General features: G+C 41.0%; 1 protein-coding gene across 4 annotated transcripts in view; it reads right to left on the bottom strand.

Moving 5' to 3' along the window:
• The window catches only part of RP1 (RP1 axonemal microtubule associated), a 580110-nt gene that overhangs the window by 145174 nt on the left and 418065 nt on the right, over positions 1–16871 (bottom strand). For all 4 annotated transcript variants that reach the window (XM_073631609.1, XM_073631611.1, XM_073631610.1 and 1 more), the window contains 4 exons: positions 10070–10283; positions 9584–9765; positions 7482–7692; positions 7240–7394 (listed from right to left, as the gene is read on the bottom strand). In XM_073631609.1, coding sequence (XP_073487710.1) covers positions 7240–7394; positions 7482–7692; positions 9584–9765; positions 10070–10283 — 762 coding nt within the window. The remainder of the gene's footprint in view (positions 1–7239; positions 7395–7481; positions 7693–9583; positions 9766–10069; positions 10284–16871) is intronic.

Here is a 16871-nt window from a genome sequence, read left to right as displayed (position 1 = left end):
ATTATCCTGCTGGAAGTAGTCTTCAGAAGATGGGTACGCTATAGTCATAAGGGGATGGACATGGTCAGCAGCAATACTCAGGTAGGCCGTGATGTTTAAACAATGCTCAGTTGGTACTAAGGGGCCCAAAGTGTGCCAAGAAAATATCCCCCACACCATTCCAGCACCACCACCAGCCTGAACCATTGATACAAGGCAGGATGGATCCATGCTTCCATGTTGTTCAAATTCTGACCCTACCATCTGAATGTCACAGCTGAAATTGAGACCAGGCAATATTAAATCAAAGTAAGCTAATTGTAAAAAGTGCTTAGTGCTCTGTGCTTCTCCATACAACACATTAAATTAGGTAAAAATAGATAAAAATGCAATCAATAAGTTGATAAGGTGACAGGTGTTCTATTAAACCAAAAGTAAACATTAATCTCTGTGTTATAACCACTTCATGATATATGCAAAAAAAAAAATTCCATGATTAAAGTTCAGTTAATAAATTTATAAAATGACAGGTGCTTCTATGGATCAAAAAATAGTAAACATTAAACACTATAGTAGTTAGTATAAATAACCAATCTATGAGCAATCAAGTCCCATTGTAAATAATCAGTCCATATATGTTGGGAAAAAAGAAATTAAAAAGAATTCAAAAATAAAGCGTCAGGTGCTCTTTATCCGTGCTTGTAACAGATATATGCTAGTGCAGGTGTTCCATTTTGTGTTCCTCTTATGCTACTGCACTCACCGGAGGGCTATACTGCTGTATGAAAGGACACAGATCCACGTTTGTATGTATCTATTCCTCTCCTTTCTCCTTTTAACAGTTAGCCCATTCGTCTCAGTCGAATGTGAAGAGAGATGACATCCCATAGCACAATATCGTTTTGACTTTTCATTCCATTCAAACGATCAGAAATGCACTTACACTTTATCAGTATTCAGTAAGCATGAGGATCAGGAAGTGACGCAATGAGGCTGGAATCTCTTCCCTACGCGTTTCATGTGCACAACGTCATCAGGAGTTGCGCCATCTTGCTACAATTGCTGTATTTCTTGATGAGTGGTTACGTTTTGAGAGGGTTACATTTGATCAGCAGCTCTGCAGTAGCCAGCCTTGTGGAGCAGAGACAGCCCAGACAGTGTGTCCTGTCATGCAGCAGTATAGCTGTGAATGCGAGATAACCCCTTGAGGGGATAGCCCTCCGGTGGGTGCAGTTATTGTGCAGAGTATTGCAATTAAGCGCTGGAAGCTTCTTGGATACAGAGAATACTTTACTGTCATGGAGAAATATCATAACATGTCTTTATCATCATGGAACAGAAAGAAAACACAAACGAGTGCATTGAGCATAGGTAGACAATACATTCTGTTATATCATAGAATATAAAAACTGTACACTATAATTACAAAGTGCCACCTGCTGCATAGATAGGTATAATGCATACAGTATTTTGTCTGTTTATTAACAACTTTACATTACATGCTGTTGCTCTTCCAATAGCAGTAGCATACGGGGAGCACAGAATGGAACACCTGCACTAGCATATATCTGTTACAAGCACGGATAAAAAGCATCTGTCACTTTATTTTTAAATCCTTTTTTCCAACATATATGGGCTGATTATTTACACCAGGACTTTATTGCTCATAGATTGGTCATTTAAACTAACTACCATAGAGTTTAATATTTACTATTTTTTTGGTCCATAGAAGCACCTGTCACTTTATAGATGTATTAACTGAATTTTAATCATGGATTTTTTTTTGCATATATAATGAAAGGTTATAACACAGAGCTTAATGTTTACTTTTGGTTTAATAGAATACCTGTCACATTATCAACTTATTGATTGCATGTTTATCTATTTTTACCTAATTTAATGTGTTGTTGTATGGAGAAGCACAGAGCACTAAGCACTATTTACAATTAGCTTACTTTGATTTAAAGGGAAACACACATCCATTACATATTTTAGAAGAGCAGCGCAATACCCACTACCTTTTATTTATTCATCTAGACCCTACCAAGGAAGTTGTCTTAGTGGAGGCAGCATCTCACACAAAAGTACACAACTAACCATTTTCACGAAACACCACCAACTTTCCCTGTGTGAATTGTAACCTCAGTTTCCTGTTCTTAGCTGACAGGAGTGGCACTCGGTGTGATCTTCTGCTGCTGTACCCCCTCATGCTTCCAGGTTTAATGTGTTGTGTGTTCCGAAATAGTATTCTGTATACCTTGGTTGTAACTATTGGTTATTTGAGTTACTGTTGCCGCTTTATCGTCTCAAACCAGTCTGCCCATTCTCCTCTGCCCTCTGACATCAACAAGGCATTTTCATCCACATAACTGCCGCTCACTGGATATTTACTCTTTTTTGGACTATTCTCTGTAAACTCTAGAGATGGTTGTGCATGAAAATCCCAGTAGATCAGCAGTTTTTGAAATACTCAGACCAGCCAGTCTGGCGCCACCAGCCACACCACGTTCAAAGTCACTTAAATCCCCTTTCTTCCCCATTCTGATGCTCGGTTTGAACTTCAGCAAGTTGTCTTCACCACGTCTAGATGCTTAAATACATTGAGTTTCTGCTATGTGATTGGCTGATTAGCAATTTGTGTTACCAAGCAATTGAACAGGTCTACCTAATAAAGTAGCCAGTGAGTGTATATATTGTATATATACTCTGTGAATTTAATTTAGAGAAAAACAAGAATATATGCTTTCTTCAAATTATACAAATATGACAACTCACCTGCGAGTATAATGTGGTAACTATCATCCATGTTGTTTTCTCTGGAACACACTTTGATTATGACTACTATTATAGTTCTAGTGAACAACCAGGGTTATACATATTCTGGATATTTAGGAGGAGCTTCTCTACAGCCTCTATAATGTTATGTACTGTCTTATAATGTTAGTAAAAATCTCCAGGCATTTAGCGATCAGATGCTTTTTAAATAAATCATCATGTGTTAACTCGTTGTAAGGACACATCCATAGCTCCCAACTGTCCCTGATTTGGAGGCACTGTCCCTGATTTGGAGCAATGTCCCTCTGTCCCTCATTCCTCCTCATTTGTCCCTCATTTTGGTCTGCTCTATATAGATGTATATAAAATGCACTTTTTATCTTTCAAAAAGTGTTTCCCAGCGCTAAACCTTTGACCTGATTTCTAAATTGCTGCATTTGTAAATTCCAAAAGCCAATATAAAGGAATAGTAGTGGTAAAAAAGCACTTGTGGGTTTACCAATCTTGTTTTTTTTGTACAATTCTCCTTTAAGGGGGCGTGGCAAGGGGTGTGTCCTATGCCTGCATACTTTTGCTGATAGGTGTTCCTCATTCCCATCTCAAAAAGTTGGGAGGTATGGACATCTGTGCTAGATTTTTTCAAAATATCTGTATTAGAGCATTTCTGATGATTGGGCCCTGGTAGTCCATTAACCACTTCCCGACCGGCACACGCCGATGTACGTCGGCAGAATGGCGCGGCTGGGCAAATGGGCATACAGGTACATCCCTTTGAATATGCCGCCGTGCCATCACGTGCGCGCAAGCCGGCCAGGAGCATCGTGAGTCGGGTCGCGGGTCTTGCGGACTCGATCGCCGCGGGGATACCCGCGATTGCCTCACGGAGAGGACGAATGGGGAGATGCTGATGTAAACAGCATCTCCCCGTTCTGCCTAGTGACCGTGTCACTGATCTCTGCTCCCTGTCATCGGGAGCAGAGATCAGTGACGTGTCACATCTAGCCCATCCCCCCTACAGTTAGAATCACTCCCCAGTACTGACTTAACCCCTCCCCGCCCCCTAGTGGTTAACCCCTTCACTGCCAGTGTCATTTACACAGGAATCAGTGCATTTTTATAGAACTGATTGCTGTATAAATGACAATGGTCCCAAAAATGTGTCAAAAATGTCCGATGTGTCCGCCATTACTAGTAAAAAAAAATTATTAATAAAAATGCCATAAAACTATCCCCTATTTTGTAAACGCTATAACTTTTGTGCAAACCAATCAATAAACGCTTATTGCGATTTTTTAACCAAAAATATATAGAAGAATACGTATCGGCCTAAACTGAGGAAAAAAAAATGTTTTTTTATATATTATTTGGCAATATTTATTATAGCAAAATGTAAAAAATAATGCGTTTTTTTCAAAATTGTCGCTCTTATTTTGTTTATAGTGCAAAAAATAAAAATCGCAAAGGTGATCAAATACCACCAAAAGAAAGCTCTATTTGTGGGAAAAAAAGGACGTCAATTCTGTTTGGGAGCCACGTTGCACGACCGCACAATTGTCAGTTAAAGCTACGCAGTGCTGAATCGCAAAAACTGCTCTGGTCAGGAAGGGGGTAAAATCTTCCGGGGCTGAAGCGGTTAATCAGGTTCCTTGCTTTGGTGCATATTTATTACTTGTACCAGGGACTCTGGACCATTGAGAAGGTTGAATTAATTTGGAATTTATATTGTATAAAAACAGTCTTCTTTTTTTTTTTTTTTTTTAATAACAGCATGCCATATGCTATACATGCACAGCTCCTATTGAAAAAAAACAGCCTATCAAACATGATTTTTGCAGAGCAAAAGGGAATTAGTCTATATTACAAAGAGATTTCTTTTGACGAACCCTCACTTCACTTCTGCTGACGAATTTACACACAAATGGATAGTCATACAGTATCCAGCTAATCTTTAAAGCAAGAAAACCATAGACCATTTACATTTTGTGGTTTGGTGCTGATCTTTCTGCTCTAGAAACTCAGCGAGAATAATTACCTTATGGTACATAATATGGCCATGCTAAGGATGCATAATCCCAGAAATAGCTGCTTTCTTGCCTTCTGTTTTTACCATGCTGATCTACTCCATGGATTGTCTGTCATTGTCCACCTTATAGGTGCAAAGATGTTTTGATGTATATAAAGTTACTGTATATAGGCAATTTAAAGCGGTATTTAGCTAAACGTGTGCATATTGCAAAGTAACCTTTGAAGTGTGAGAACACAGCTTATAAATAGACCTATAATAACACTTGTCTTAGAAATGCTTTCAGCAGAAGGACACATAAAATGTAATCATGCTGAGGGGTAAAGCTGTATTCCTAAGTATTTATTATGTTGTTTTTCCATATTTTATTTGTACTAAATGAAATGTACATAGAATATGACAGGGACAATGACCTCATGTCTCTGAGTGCTTATAATTGAGGTTTTAAGCTTGATTCACTATGGCATGCCATATGTATGAGTATAGTAGCAGGCCAAGTTAACCTATGTGGCAGAAGTTTACCTATTCTTAAGACTTCAGCAATTACACTTAAAAAAATATCAGTTGCTTTATTTGTCTCATCAATATGCATCTAACTTACAGAACATCTATTTTCTGTAAACATAGATTTGCATTTTATACTTTTTCGGGAAAGCAGAAAACCCATTAGCTGTGTTACTGTGTTATAGAGTTCTATACTGTAAATACAGAACTCTATGCATTAAGGTGAAAAACCTTCTGTGCTGAAGCTGCCCCCCCAGACCCCACAATCTGATCCAGCGATGTGCACAAGCCCAGCGGCTCCAGCCGCTGTCTCTATACTCATTGGACAGATTAATAGCAGAAGGAGCCATTGGCTCCCGCTGCTGTCAATCAAATCCTGTGACACGGGAGTGGGGGCAGAGTCCTGCTGTCTGTGTCAATGGATGCAGCAATGGGACTCGGCAGCGAGCCCACATGGGTGCCCCCATTAAAGCGCCAGCGGGGCACCCCAGAAGCGGAGGATTGGGGCCGCTCTGTGCAAAACCCTTCAAAACAGATCAAGTAAGTATAACATGTTTGTTATTTTTATAAAAATACTTTAGGAAAGCACAGGGCTCAATTCAATAGCATATACTCTCATATATGCTTTGTAGAGTTTTGAGTGGAAATATGCCTCCATTTCAAGGTTCACATCTTAACTGGTAGGCAGACCTGATTAATTAGTCTCAGCTGTGCACAGGACTTTTTATATGTCAGCCAGTGGCTCCTGTGTCCTCCATGCTTCCGCCGTGCGTCTCTTCTTTCCTCCTGCTAGGCGTCTAATAGGATCCCCATTGACAATGTCATTCTATGACGAAACGTGTCTGGAGGAGGATACGTGCTGACGTCACCACGCTGTCTCACTAGGAGGACGGGATTTGTTTTGCAGCCAGCTGGCTCTGTTGAAAATGTGCGAATTTTATACGTTTTAAATGTAAGTGCAATACTGTGTTTTTTAATAAACCTGTTGAAGCAATATTATGCTATGGGTGGTCTTCTCTCCTATGCCCCGCTGAGATGCTGAGTTCCACCGGAGTCCCACGGCGCCAGGGTGCTTGGAGAATGTAGGCAATCAATTTAACCCACACATGTCCAGACCATCTTCCCGCACAAGAAAAGGCCTTGGCTGGGCTATAGCCATCTGCTTGGTTTTGCTTGCCATCTCGTAAGCAAGTTTTTATAAGGTGTGGCACTTATTCGTTGATCAGGCTCACTTGGGTGTTTGTTTGGATCTGAATTTGAGCTATCACTAATTTAATATCCTGACACCTACAAGCTATTGTTTGGATTGAACCTTAAACAGTGCAGTTTCTCTTTTCCACGTGCAATAGGATCGCCTGTCCTTTCAGCCAATCAGGTGATGATTATCAGACCCACGCTTCCTGATTGGCGGAGAGACGATTCATTGTTATAGAAGCGAATATTCATTTGCTTTTCTAGCACACCTGGGTGTGCTCCGAGCGCAATGCTCTGCGCCACGAGTCCACCCTAATTTGAAGCCTATTAGAGCCTATGGCTCTAATCAGGTACGTGATGACGTACGACCAGACTAAAATAAGGAAGTTGATAGCCAGTAGCCAATAGCTGCCCTAGCGTCGGTTTTTGTCCGTCAGACTAGCATACAGATGAGCGGATTTTTTGACCGGACACGAGTCGGGTCAAAAAAAGGACTTTTCGGAAAAAAAAGGCCGCTGGAGCCCACATGCGATCGAATTGTCCGAAGGAGTCCGGTCCGCCGGAACAAGTCTGCCGGAAAGTCCGCTCGTGTGTACGCGGCATTAGAATTGCTTGGAGGTTTTCAGAACAGTCTCCTCTCACTTTCTAGTCATTCTGTAGCTATGGCAATATGTTTTTAGGGGTAATCTAACATTCTGGACTTATAAGCTGTCTAAAGTAGATATTATGTTTCATAAAGTAAATGCATGATGCTGTTTACTTACCTGTCTCGCAGAAAAAGAAAGCATTTCTGTGCCAGACTCATTTAAGAATTGCTTTCCAGAGTCACCAAGCTCTCCTTCCATGCTAATGTAAATTACGCCAGTACTTCCTCCATCTATTGCATCTCCGGTGTGTACATTAACTGTATACTCCACCACTGGAAAATAAATGAAATGCTCATGTGTAATGACTGCTGTTCTACTATTAATAAATGACAGATCAACAGAGAGAACTTAGAGTTTACCAGGGAGAGGATCCTTGTCAGGAAACAGGGCTGGAAGCTCCACGCACTTATCTTCATTAGGCCGCATCCAGCAATCAAAATGGAGCCACATCTCCTGATGAGTCACTGTGTGCTTCATATGTATGGAGGATAAATACCATGGTGTGGACACTTGTGGATGAGACCAGGAAACATGTACCTTACTGATGTCTTTTATTTGTTGTAGTTCTTCCTATGAAACAAAGTAAGTATGTTTAATTAGGCAATTATTAGGCAATTATCTAAATACTGCGTCATATTTTTGTAAAACTGACTACACAACTGTTTTACAAAGACACAGCTTTATACTGTATATAAAACCAAATGGTTTGTTTTAGTTTTGGATGAAGAAGAACATTTTTTTAAAAACTCTGTCTGGTTCTTATTGATGTTCTAAAAATATTCAGTCCATAAGCGTGTGCACAGGGTGTGCCAGGGGCGCCCAGGCACACCCTAATCACCCTGTGTGGTGCTACTTCTCCTTGCTACCTGGTGCCTTCTCTACCCCCCCTCCACCCTGCAGTGCTGACAGCTTCCCACCTCTTGTCTCCAGCCGGCTGCTGCTGGGGATCTTTCAGGATGGATGAATGAAAGAACACAGTGAGTGATCTGTACCAATCATTCCTGTGTTCATTCTTAACTGAAGCATAGTAAACTATATTTATTATTCTTCAGTTTGTGATTGAACAGGAAGCCATTCAACAAAGAACACTTCCCATTTATTCACTATCCAGTGCAGCTGAGGCTGCAGAGAAAGGGACTGGGGAAGTTCCATCCTCAGTCCCTTTCCCTCTGTTTAGACCCTAGCTATTTCACTAAAGCCCCCCCAACAGGGCTCCTAAAAAAAATTGTAAAAAAAAGTTATGAAAAATAATATTTTAAAAAATAATTTAAAAAATAAAATTGTAAAAAAATAATAAAAAATAATAAAAATAAAAAAAACTACTGACACAATCCACTGCACTACTGACAACAATCCATGCTCTACTGACACCATCCACTGCTCTTCTGATATACATACATTTGTGTTTGTGCTTTGGGGTGCACACCCTAATGCAATAGGCTGTGCACACCAATGGTTCAGTCTATTTCACCGAAAAAGAAATTGAAAAAAATCAAAATTTTTCAGCACTTATGCCCCGTACACACGATCGGACTTTCCGACGGTTGTTGGCTCCAACTTGTCTTGCACATATATTATCACACAAATATTGGCCAACAACTACGAACATGGGAATGTGGTGACGTACAAGATGTACAACGAGCCGATAAAAGGAAAGTTCAATAGTCATGTGATATCTCCATTACGAACGCTAGTTTTACAAGACCGAGCGCTTCTGGCTCGTACTTGATTCCGAGCATGCGTGAACTTTTGTGCGACGGACTTGTGTACACATGATCGGAAAGTCCGACAACAAAGTTTTGTTGGCGGAAAATTTGAGAACCTGCTAGTCAACATTTGTTGACAGAAAGTCCGACAACAAATGTTCGATGGAGCATACACACGGTTGGACTTTCATCCAACAAGCTCACATTTCCCGTCGGAAAATCCGATTGTGTGTACGCGGCATAACAGTTCCTCTCCTACAGAGTAATTACTAGGTGAAGTCTCTTTCAATTTCGACAGTTCTGAGTGTGTCACTCTTCTGTCTCCCCCTCAAGCACCGAATGGTTCCTTCCATCAACCTCCATGTCACTACTGTGTCTTTGGTTTCAAAAAAGCCTTCAGCCAGGGTTTACTCTGTGGTGGGGTGGTGTTTAGAAGTGAAGAAGACAGCAGGAAAAGTAAATATTCCTATGCATACCTCATTGCAGGTATGGCACTTTTAAGTAAACTTTGAGTAAGTGACAGAGTTGCTTTAACAGCTAGGAGCCTATCAATATACCAATGTGAATGATAGGGTAAGAGGGTAAAGCAGAAAAGATCTCTGTTTGTACATAAGCTGAATAAATTGGTAATATTAATATTTATGTGGTGTGTGAGTTTCTCCCTGGGCAGCTGACAGTTAGGCAAGAAACATATTTAGGGTTAGGATACTTTTCATTTTATACACGAGAATGAAACAGTATTATTATGTGGTTACCTCGATCTGCAGTGAGTTTTCAGAAACTGTTATTTCCACTAGCTCTTTCTTTTCATTGTCATAAAACCAAAGAGAAAAGCGATTCAAATTCTCTGAACTCTGGAATCCAGAGCCAGCAATATCAATTACCCACAAACCTCCGGAGTCTGCAACAGGTTTGGGTCTCGCTGCTAGTCTTTTGCCTTTTACAGGGGAATAAAAAAAAAAAAAGAAGAAAAGAACTGAAGGCGAGTAAGAAAACCATAGATTATTTATTTGACATATCACAGGTTAAAGCGTCTTGCACTAATAGGTAACTATGGCAACAGATTTGTAACACTGTCTTGAGCAAATCAATTTTTTTTTCTTTGGCTGGGTAAGAGCTATTAATGCGCCTATTTTACCATCTTCCAACATTTTTTTTTTTTTCTATTGTTGGTAAGGGCAAACGGAATTGAAATATATTCCAAGACTCAAACTGCATTATGATTCACACGTAAGACATACCTATTGCGTGCAGCTTGCAGACGGTCTCACACAGTCCCAGGTGACTGTCTAACCAGTTCCATAATGGGAAAACCCACTCGGTAGGAGAATCTTGAGATTCTTTGACTGTGACCATCTTCAGATATATTCCTGCTCCATAACCTTCCCTGTCATGTCCAATTACCACCTTCCGCAGCTGCCCCAGAGACACAGCTTCCAATATAAAACAGTCAGTCTAAGGAGAAAAGAAACAAGCGTATCCTCTAGCAAAACCAAGAAAAAACAACAGACACTTTCTTTATCATATTACAACAAAATGCTTGTTGCTTCATACATAGGGTGCCATTTTGAAACTCAAAGTGTATCTCATTTCACAAACAAAAATGTAATATGCTTTAATTTACCAGCCCTTAGATGTAGAGGCTGCATTTCATTTTTTCCCTTTATTTTCTCCTGGTAATCCTGGAAAAAAACACATTTCCTGTCCCTGCCCTACTATATCTATAGAGGGAACCATGGTTGTCACACAGGCCTGACTTCAAACATTTCTTCCTCTCTTCAGTATATGAGTTGATAAGATTATTCATTTGCAAAGAAAGATAACACTGTTTTTGCATTTGCTTTTTTATCTCACCAGAAGTTACACTGAAGGTCAAGAGGTTTTTTTTCTGTACTTGCTGCAAATGTTTCTGCCACAAAAAAATAAAATGAATGCAGCCACAACATTTAAGCTGCAATATTCTACATTTTTGTTGTTGGGACTAGATACATCTAAATGAGTGAGGCCCTGTTCACATCTGGCCTTTTGTGATCTCAGGCAGAATCGATGCGATTCTGCCCAAGATCCCAAATTGCATGCACCACGTGTGTTCGGGTGTCATTTTCAATGGCACCTAAATGCTGTGCAGTTTTGCCGTGAATGTTCATGATAAACTGCACAGCCGTCGCAGGAAACTGCAGCATGTGAAGCTTGTCGCCCAAACAGCAGCAGGAGCTTCTTTTAGGTGACAAGCTTCATGCTTGGCAGTTTGCTGCAACTGCCACGTGATTTATCACAGTACAACCACACCATGTTTAGGTGCCATTGAAAATGAATGGCATCCAAACATGTGATGTGAATGGAGTCTGAGGCTGGATTCCCATTTTGCATTTTGTACATGCAAGCAAAATTAAGGTGCCTTTTTGCATGTTTAAGCACGTTTTTGCGCCATATGCATATGGTCACACATTGATTTCAACAATTTTACACACGCCCATGAAATGCTAAAGTGTAAATGCAGCCTAAGAATTGAGGCAAGTATACACAAATTGACGCCTATCCATTCTGCGTGTCTTCAGATCTTTCACCAACCCGTGTAAAGCTGGCCACAGAAACTAGAGTAGTGGTAGTCAAATATTATTATTTATTAGGATGTATTATTAGATTTATTAGGACAGATAAGGCTTTAATTTAGTAGCAGATTTGGATACCTGTTTGTTTGTTTTTTTGTTTTTTTGATCAGGCAAAAAAAAGGAGGGTTTAGAAAGAAATGACATTCACTGTAAGAAAGCCAGGTCCCCAACAACTGTTTTGCGTGCATCTAAGTCCTGCTGAAGCATGCATTAACCCAAAAAAGCTTATTGAACAATGAGCTGCAGTGAGTACTGACCCCTCCTACTTCTTTCTTTGAACGCTTGGGTGGAGCCACACATATACTATATATATATATATATATATATATATATATATATATATATATATATATATACACAGTGGGGACGGAAAGTATTCAGACCCCTTAAATTTTTCACTCTTTGTTATATTGCAGCCATTTGCTAAAATAATTTAAGTTAATTTTTTTCCTCATTAATGTACACACAGCACCCCATATTGACAGAAAAACCCAGAATTGTTGACATTTTTGCAGATTTAAAGTGGTTTTTGTAGCTCGTGCTACTATAAGCACAATGACAATTCCCTTTTAAACACTTTTCTCTTTTTACCCACCCATGCCTTAGTTGTTTACAGAAGCCTGAAGGTAAACATCTATCTATCTATCTATCTATCTATCTATCTATCTATCTATCTATCTATCTATCTATCTATCTATCTATCTATCTATCTATCTATGGCAAGTTTAGAATTTGGCTCCTTCTGTAGTCAAAGGGGTAGTGATTGTTTGTTCTTGTCTGTTCAGGGTTTCACAGGTTGGGAGTTTGATTACTTGCCCCTGCCTTCCCCCTGCCTCTGGAAGACATTTCCAGATCATATGGAGGGAGATTCAAATGACTAGCCTAAATATTTTACAGGGCCTGGTCAAACCCTGGAGAGGAGTGTCCATGAAGGTGGCTAGGGAGGCTGATAAATGGTCCTGGAGAGATTGTTCCCTCTCCCCAGGAGGGTTCCAAGGCTTGAGGGGGGCTGTCCCTCTGAGGTAGCTTTTGGACTATGAAGCTGTTCTTTGAGGTCTCAGCTGTGACAGAGCTGAGAGCCTAAAGTGATCATTTTGCGGAGCTTGCTATGGGACTTTCATAAGGATTGGGTGTGGAAAAAGATTGTCTCCCTCACTGGACCAAGTCCGGAGGAAGCTGGAAGGTGTACAGATGCCTTGGGGACTAGTGAGTACTGAACCTTAATCGATTTCTGGTGACTGTGTTTGCTTTTGAGATATAGATGCCAGAGGTAGCTTGGAGTGTGAGCATAGAGAAGAGTGTCCCCTTTTATTATGTACCGGAACCCCAAAGCCAATAGCATTACACCAATGGTGTTTCGGGAACACACAGGACCCCTGTTTTCTTGATTAAGGAGTCCTGTGTGGCACTGAGCTTCCACTATGGTAATGCCAGGTTTACTTGGTGTGGTGGCTTCATCTTCATTACTTAATTTACTATGTACGAAATGGCTAAGGTAGAAATCATTCCCTTTTCATGTAAATTTAGAAGTGTATGTGTGCATTGAATTACATATGGTTTTGCTGCTGGTATTAAAGTAGAACTATAGGCAAAATGTTTCGGAAAGAGTAAGGGAGGTTTTTTTGGCATCTGTGTCCCATTGGGGAGATTTACCTTCACGCCTTTTCATTTAGTCAAAATAACAAGTGAGAGGAAATCCCTGCAAATGAAGGGAATACCTCCCCCCCCCCCCCCCCCCCCCAGGTCACCATTACAAGTGTTCCCATTGGAAGATCCCCCCTCTATTACTTTTCTGGGGACAAAATGTGGGATTTTCTTTTACTTTCACTTTTAATGATAAAGAGTAGAAATAGAGAGCGTGAACCTATCTAACAGAGGAACAGACAGCAATAAAATCCTTATAGGTGTTCTAATCTCTCTCTACTTTGTCCAAACCTAAAAAAAAGTTTTGCCTTTAGTAATACTTTAAACGTGTGTAGCCACATAAGGCTGGAGTAGTACCTATGACTCATGTGATTTCTATATGTAGCACCCTCTACCTTAGGTAGGTAGGTGCTAGAGTAGTGTTTTTGTGTGTACTGTAAGTGCAGGTAAATTTAGGCAGGCCTAGCTGTGAGCTAGGCCTGTTTGTTTTCGATCTGGGGGCAGGGGAGTGGTTTTGTGTAGCAGCAGGTGACTGACATGTGCTTCAGCTCTGTGGCGCCTCCTTTGTTTCCAGTAAGAAGGTTCTGGAAAAGAGGCAGGGCAGAGGGTTGGAGTGACATGGGGTGTATTTGGGAGCCCTGGCCAATCCCCAACTAGGATTGGCAGGGGGCAGGCCTCCTATATATATCCATGGTAAGCCTGCTGGGGGAGGAGTTGTCGGAAGGAAGAACTGAATGATGGCGTATTAGGCTGTGGTGGCCCTTGAGGGACCCTCTTTCTGGGGGGTTGGCTGCAGCCAGGAGAGTTGGCAGGATTTGCATCGGACGTGCTGGGAGCAGTACTCCACCAAGTATTAGTTAGCACAACTATCTTTTTGTTCTAAAATGGTTGCTACCACAGAGGGGACTGCAGACTTCCGCCTGCAATTGGCTACTAGAAAAATGTTAAGACTTATTCAGAGTGAGGCCTAGCCATGTGCTAACAGTGACAGGAATCTAGAATTGGACAGTAAGAGGAAAGCAGTGATCTCAAGTGGTGTGCTGGAGGAGATGTGAAGTAGCAGAGACTGTCAATTTAGATTCAAGTACCTTTATTTCCACTAAGAAAGATTAATCATTTGGGCATCCCATGTCCCTTTTCCCCATCCAAGTTTAATCCCCTAACAAAAACAACAAAAACAAGCAAGAGACTGTTCATTGACTGGAGAAAGTGTGCCTAAAATGGATGTCTGACCAAGCAGGGTGATGTGTGGAGCTGAAACATGCAGCGACGGGGGCACCGCTACATATATACCCACCTATAGCAGACAATAGTGTGATATTGTGCCTATTTTAATCATATGAATTGTGCTGAATCATTAACTGAAACTATTTATTGGACGGATGAACTCTTACGTTTTCTTCTAAATCTGCAATTACTGCTTAATAGCAAAAGTGATAAATTGCTGCATGGAATAAACTCTCAGCAGTAGCTGTGAATAATACATTAAATGAAATCCTGGGATGGATATATTAATTTAAAATGGGAAATGTAATCTATTTAAAATACGATTTATTTTCACTTTTTATAATGCTTGGCGACAAGGATACATATACAGTATTGTGCAATAAGGAGAACTTTACTATGCATATCTGTATATATTAAGCAAAAAGATAATGGAGGCTGCTGAAATGATTGCCATAAAGTATAATATCCCATTAATACTTTCTAATGGAACATTGCCCCATATGGCACATTATCAAACTAGCGGTACTGAAGAATGCTTCAAAGCACCTGTCACTGTCACCACCTTTGTCGGAGTTTTCCTGTGTCCAATGTCCAGGGTTCAGTGTGTACAACTGTTACTAGGAAGACATTTATTTTCTCATAGAGAATTTGAAAAAAAGAGAAAAATAGACAAATGGGTACTTGAGCATCTGTAAAAAAATTATAAGATGACAGTGATTTTATTCACCACAAAACTAAGATAAAATGTTTGCTAAGAGTAGATTTGACTTTACTTAGCCTTAATTTTATGTAAGATGCTAACAGAGCTACCTTGTAGTGCCTGCATGTCCTTGAATTTTAGACCCAGTATAGGGGGTCTTGACTTCTTCCCAAGTCAAGATTAAGCCCTGTCCCATCTTGTGCAAAGGCCCGCTTACTGTCAATAGAGCTATCAGTAACTGTCAGTAACAGCCAGGGTTGGGACAAGGAGGGAAGGGGGGGGGGGGCGGCTGCCCCCATCACGGCGAAATCATGATGGAGAGTAGTGAAGGGAAGGGGGGTAGTGACAGCAACATCACTACTCCTGTCACCCTATTGCAGAAAGTGACAAGCCAAGCCAGGAAGTGACAAGCAAAATCTGAAAATGGGAAGAAAGATGAAAGGAGGTGCGGGCTGTGCTCTCCCTCTCCAGCTCCTTCCTCTTGCAACTGCTGTACACCAGGATCGGAACTGTCAGATCAGGACTGTGCAGAATTTGCTTACCCACCCCCTTACTCCTCCCTAGACTGCCCCTATCCTGTCTGCAAAGAATGTAAGTAGAGGGCGGACGCTACAAAGTCCTGATCTGACAGCCAGCGGTGTGCTTGATGTAGCGATCCCTCACTGCAGCAGCACCCGGCGACTCTCGCTCTCTGCTGGCTGCCTGCCAAAAGTGTTAAAAAGTGCATAGGAAGAAGGATATACCTATTTGAGGTTTGTGTGTTTGAGGGAGAAGGATTTGTGATATAAGAGGGGATTAGTGGAGGGGGGATGAGGAACAGGGGAATTGCACAATGAGTGCTATGAGAGGGAGGGAGAGGTGGATCAGTGCTAGGAAGGGGATTTTTTTTGGGGGGGGGAGTTGTGCTAGGAGGGGGTTCTGGGAGGGGGCATTTCAGTGAGGGGGGATTTGTACTGAGAAGAAGGGGAATTTTTGCTTGAGGAGGCATTGTGCTTAGGGAGGATGAGTGTGCAGATTAGTGCTCAATTGCTTTATTTTTGGGGGTGGGGTGGAGTAAGGTGATTTTTACTGATACATGATGTTCACACATCATGGGGGGGGAGAGAGTCGCAGTTTGGCATTCACACCCTTGCTGCTGGTTATAGCCGTGGCCCAATACTAAATCAAGGAGCTAAGCTGATCTGCTCCTAGGTTTATGTTACATAAGAGTTCACTATAGCAGCACAATTAAACACAAACTGATTTGGGGGTGTCATTAACTTTCAATTGACACTCCCAGCAGTTCGCTTAGGCCAATGGATTTGCAGGGTTCCTGCATCACTGCAGTGTGAACCGAGCCTAAAAGGGAAGTGTCATGATAGCACTTCTGTGACTTCTGCATTCATCTTTAGACATGGTACAGATGGATCCCCTTGAAATAGCGAATTACCATAAAATACTAGAAAAATGGTGTTCTGTTACAGGTACAATCCTTCTTTCTATTCCTGCAGAGTCAGGAGCAGACTCCCCATGGTCATGAACTGCTCCACATTCACAATATCAGTCCTCAAAAAAAAGGGGAAAAACAGCTGCCCACCATAAAAGCCAATGTTAGGTTTATTGAAAGAACTGATGCACAGACTAGTCCTCTTGGCACAACCAGCTGTGACACATTTCACTCCTACATCTGTAGGACAAAAAACGTGTTAGAGTAGGTTGTGCCAGGGGGACTTGGTCTGTGCATCAACCTTTTCAATATACCTAACATTTGCTTCTATGGTAAGAGGCTAGTTTTCCTTTTATTTTCTGCAGATTATTGCAATAGTGAAAAAGATTGCCGATAACAGCAAGCAATAAATCAATATTACAAGTGAAGTTTTC

This window comes from Aquarana catesbeiana, linkage group LG05 (assembly GCF_042186555.1).
Source record: "Aquarana catesbeiana isolate 2022-GZ linkage group LG05, ASM4218655v1, whole genome shotgun sequence".
NCBI lineage: Eukaryota > Metazoa > Chordata > Amphibia > Anura > Ranidae > Aquarana > Aquarana catesbeiana.
The sequence above is the reverse complement of the archived record's forward strand: the minus strand, read 5'-3'. Positions and strand labels throughout refer to the sequence as shown.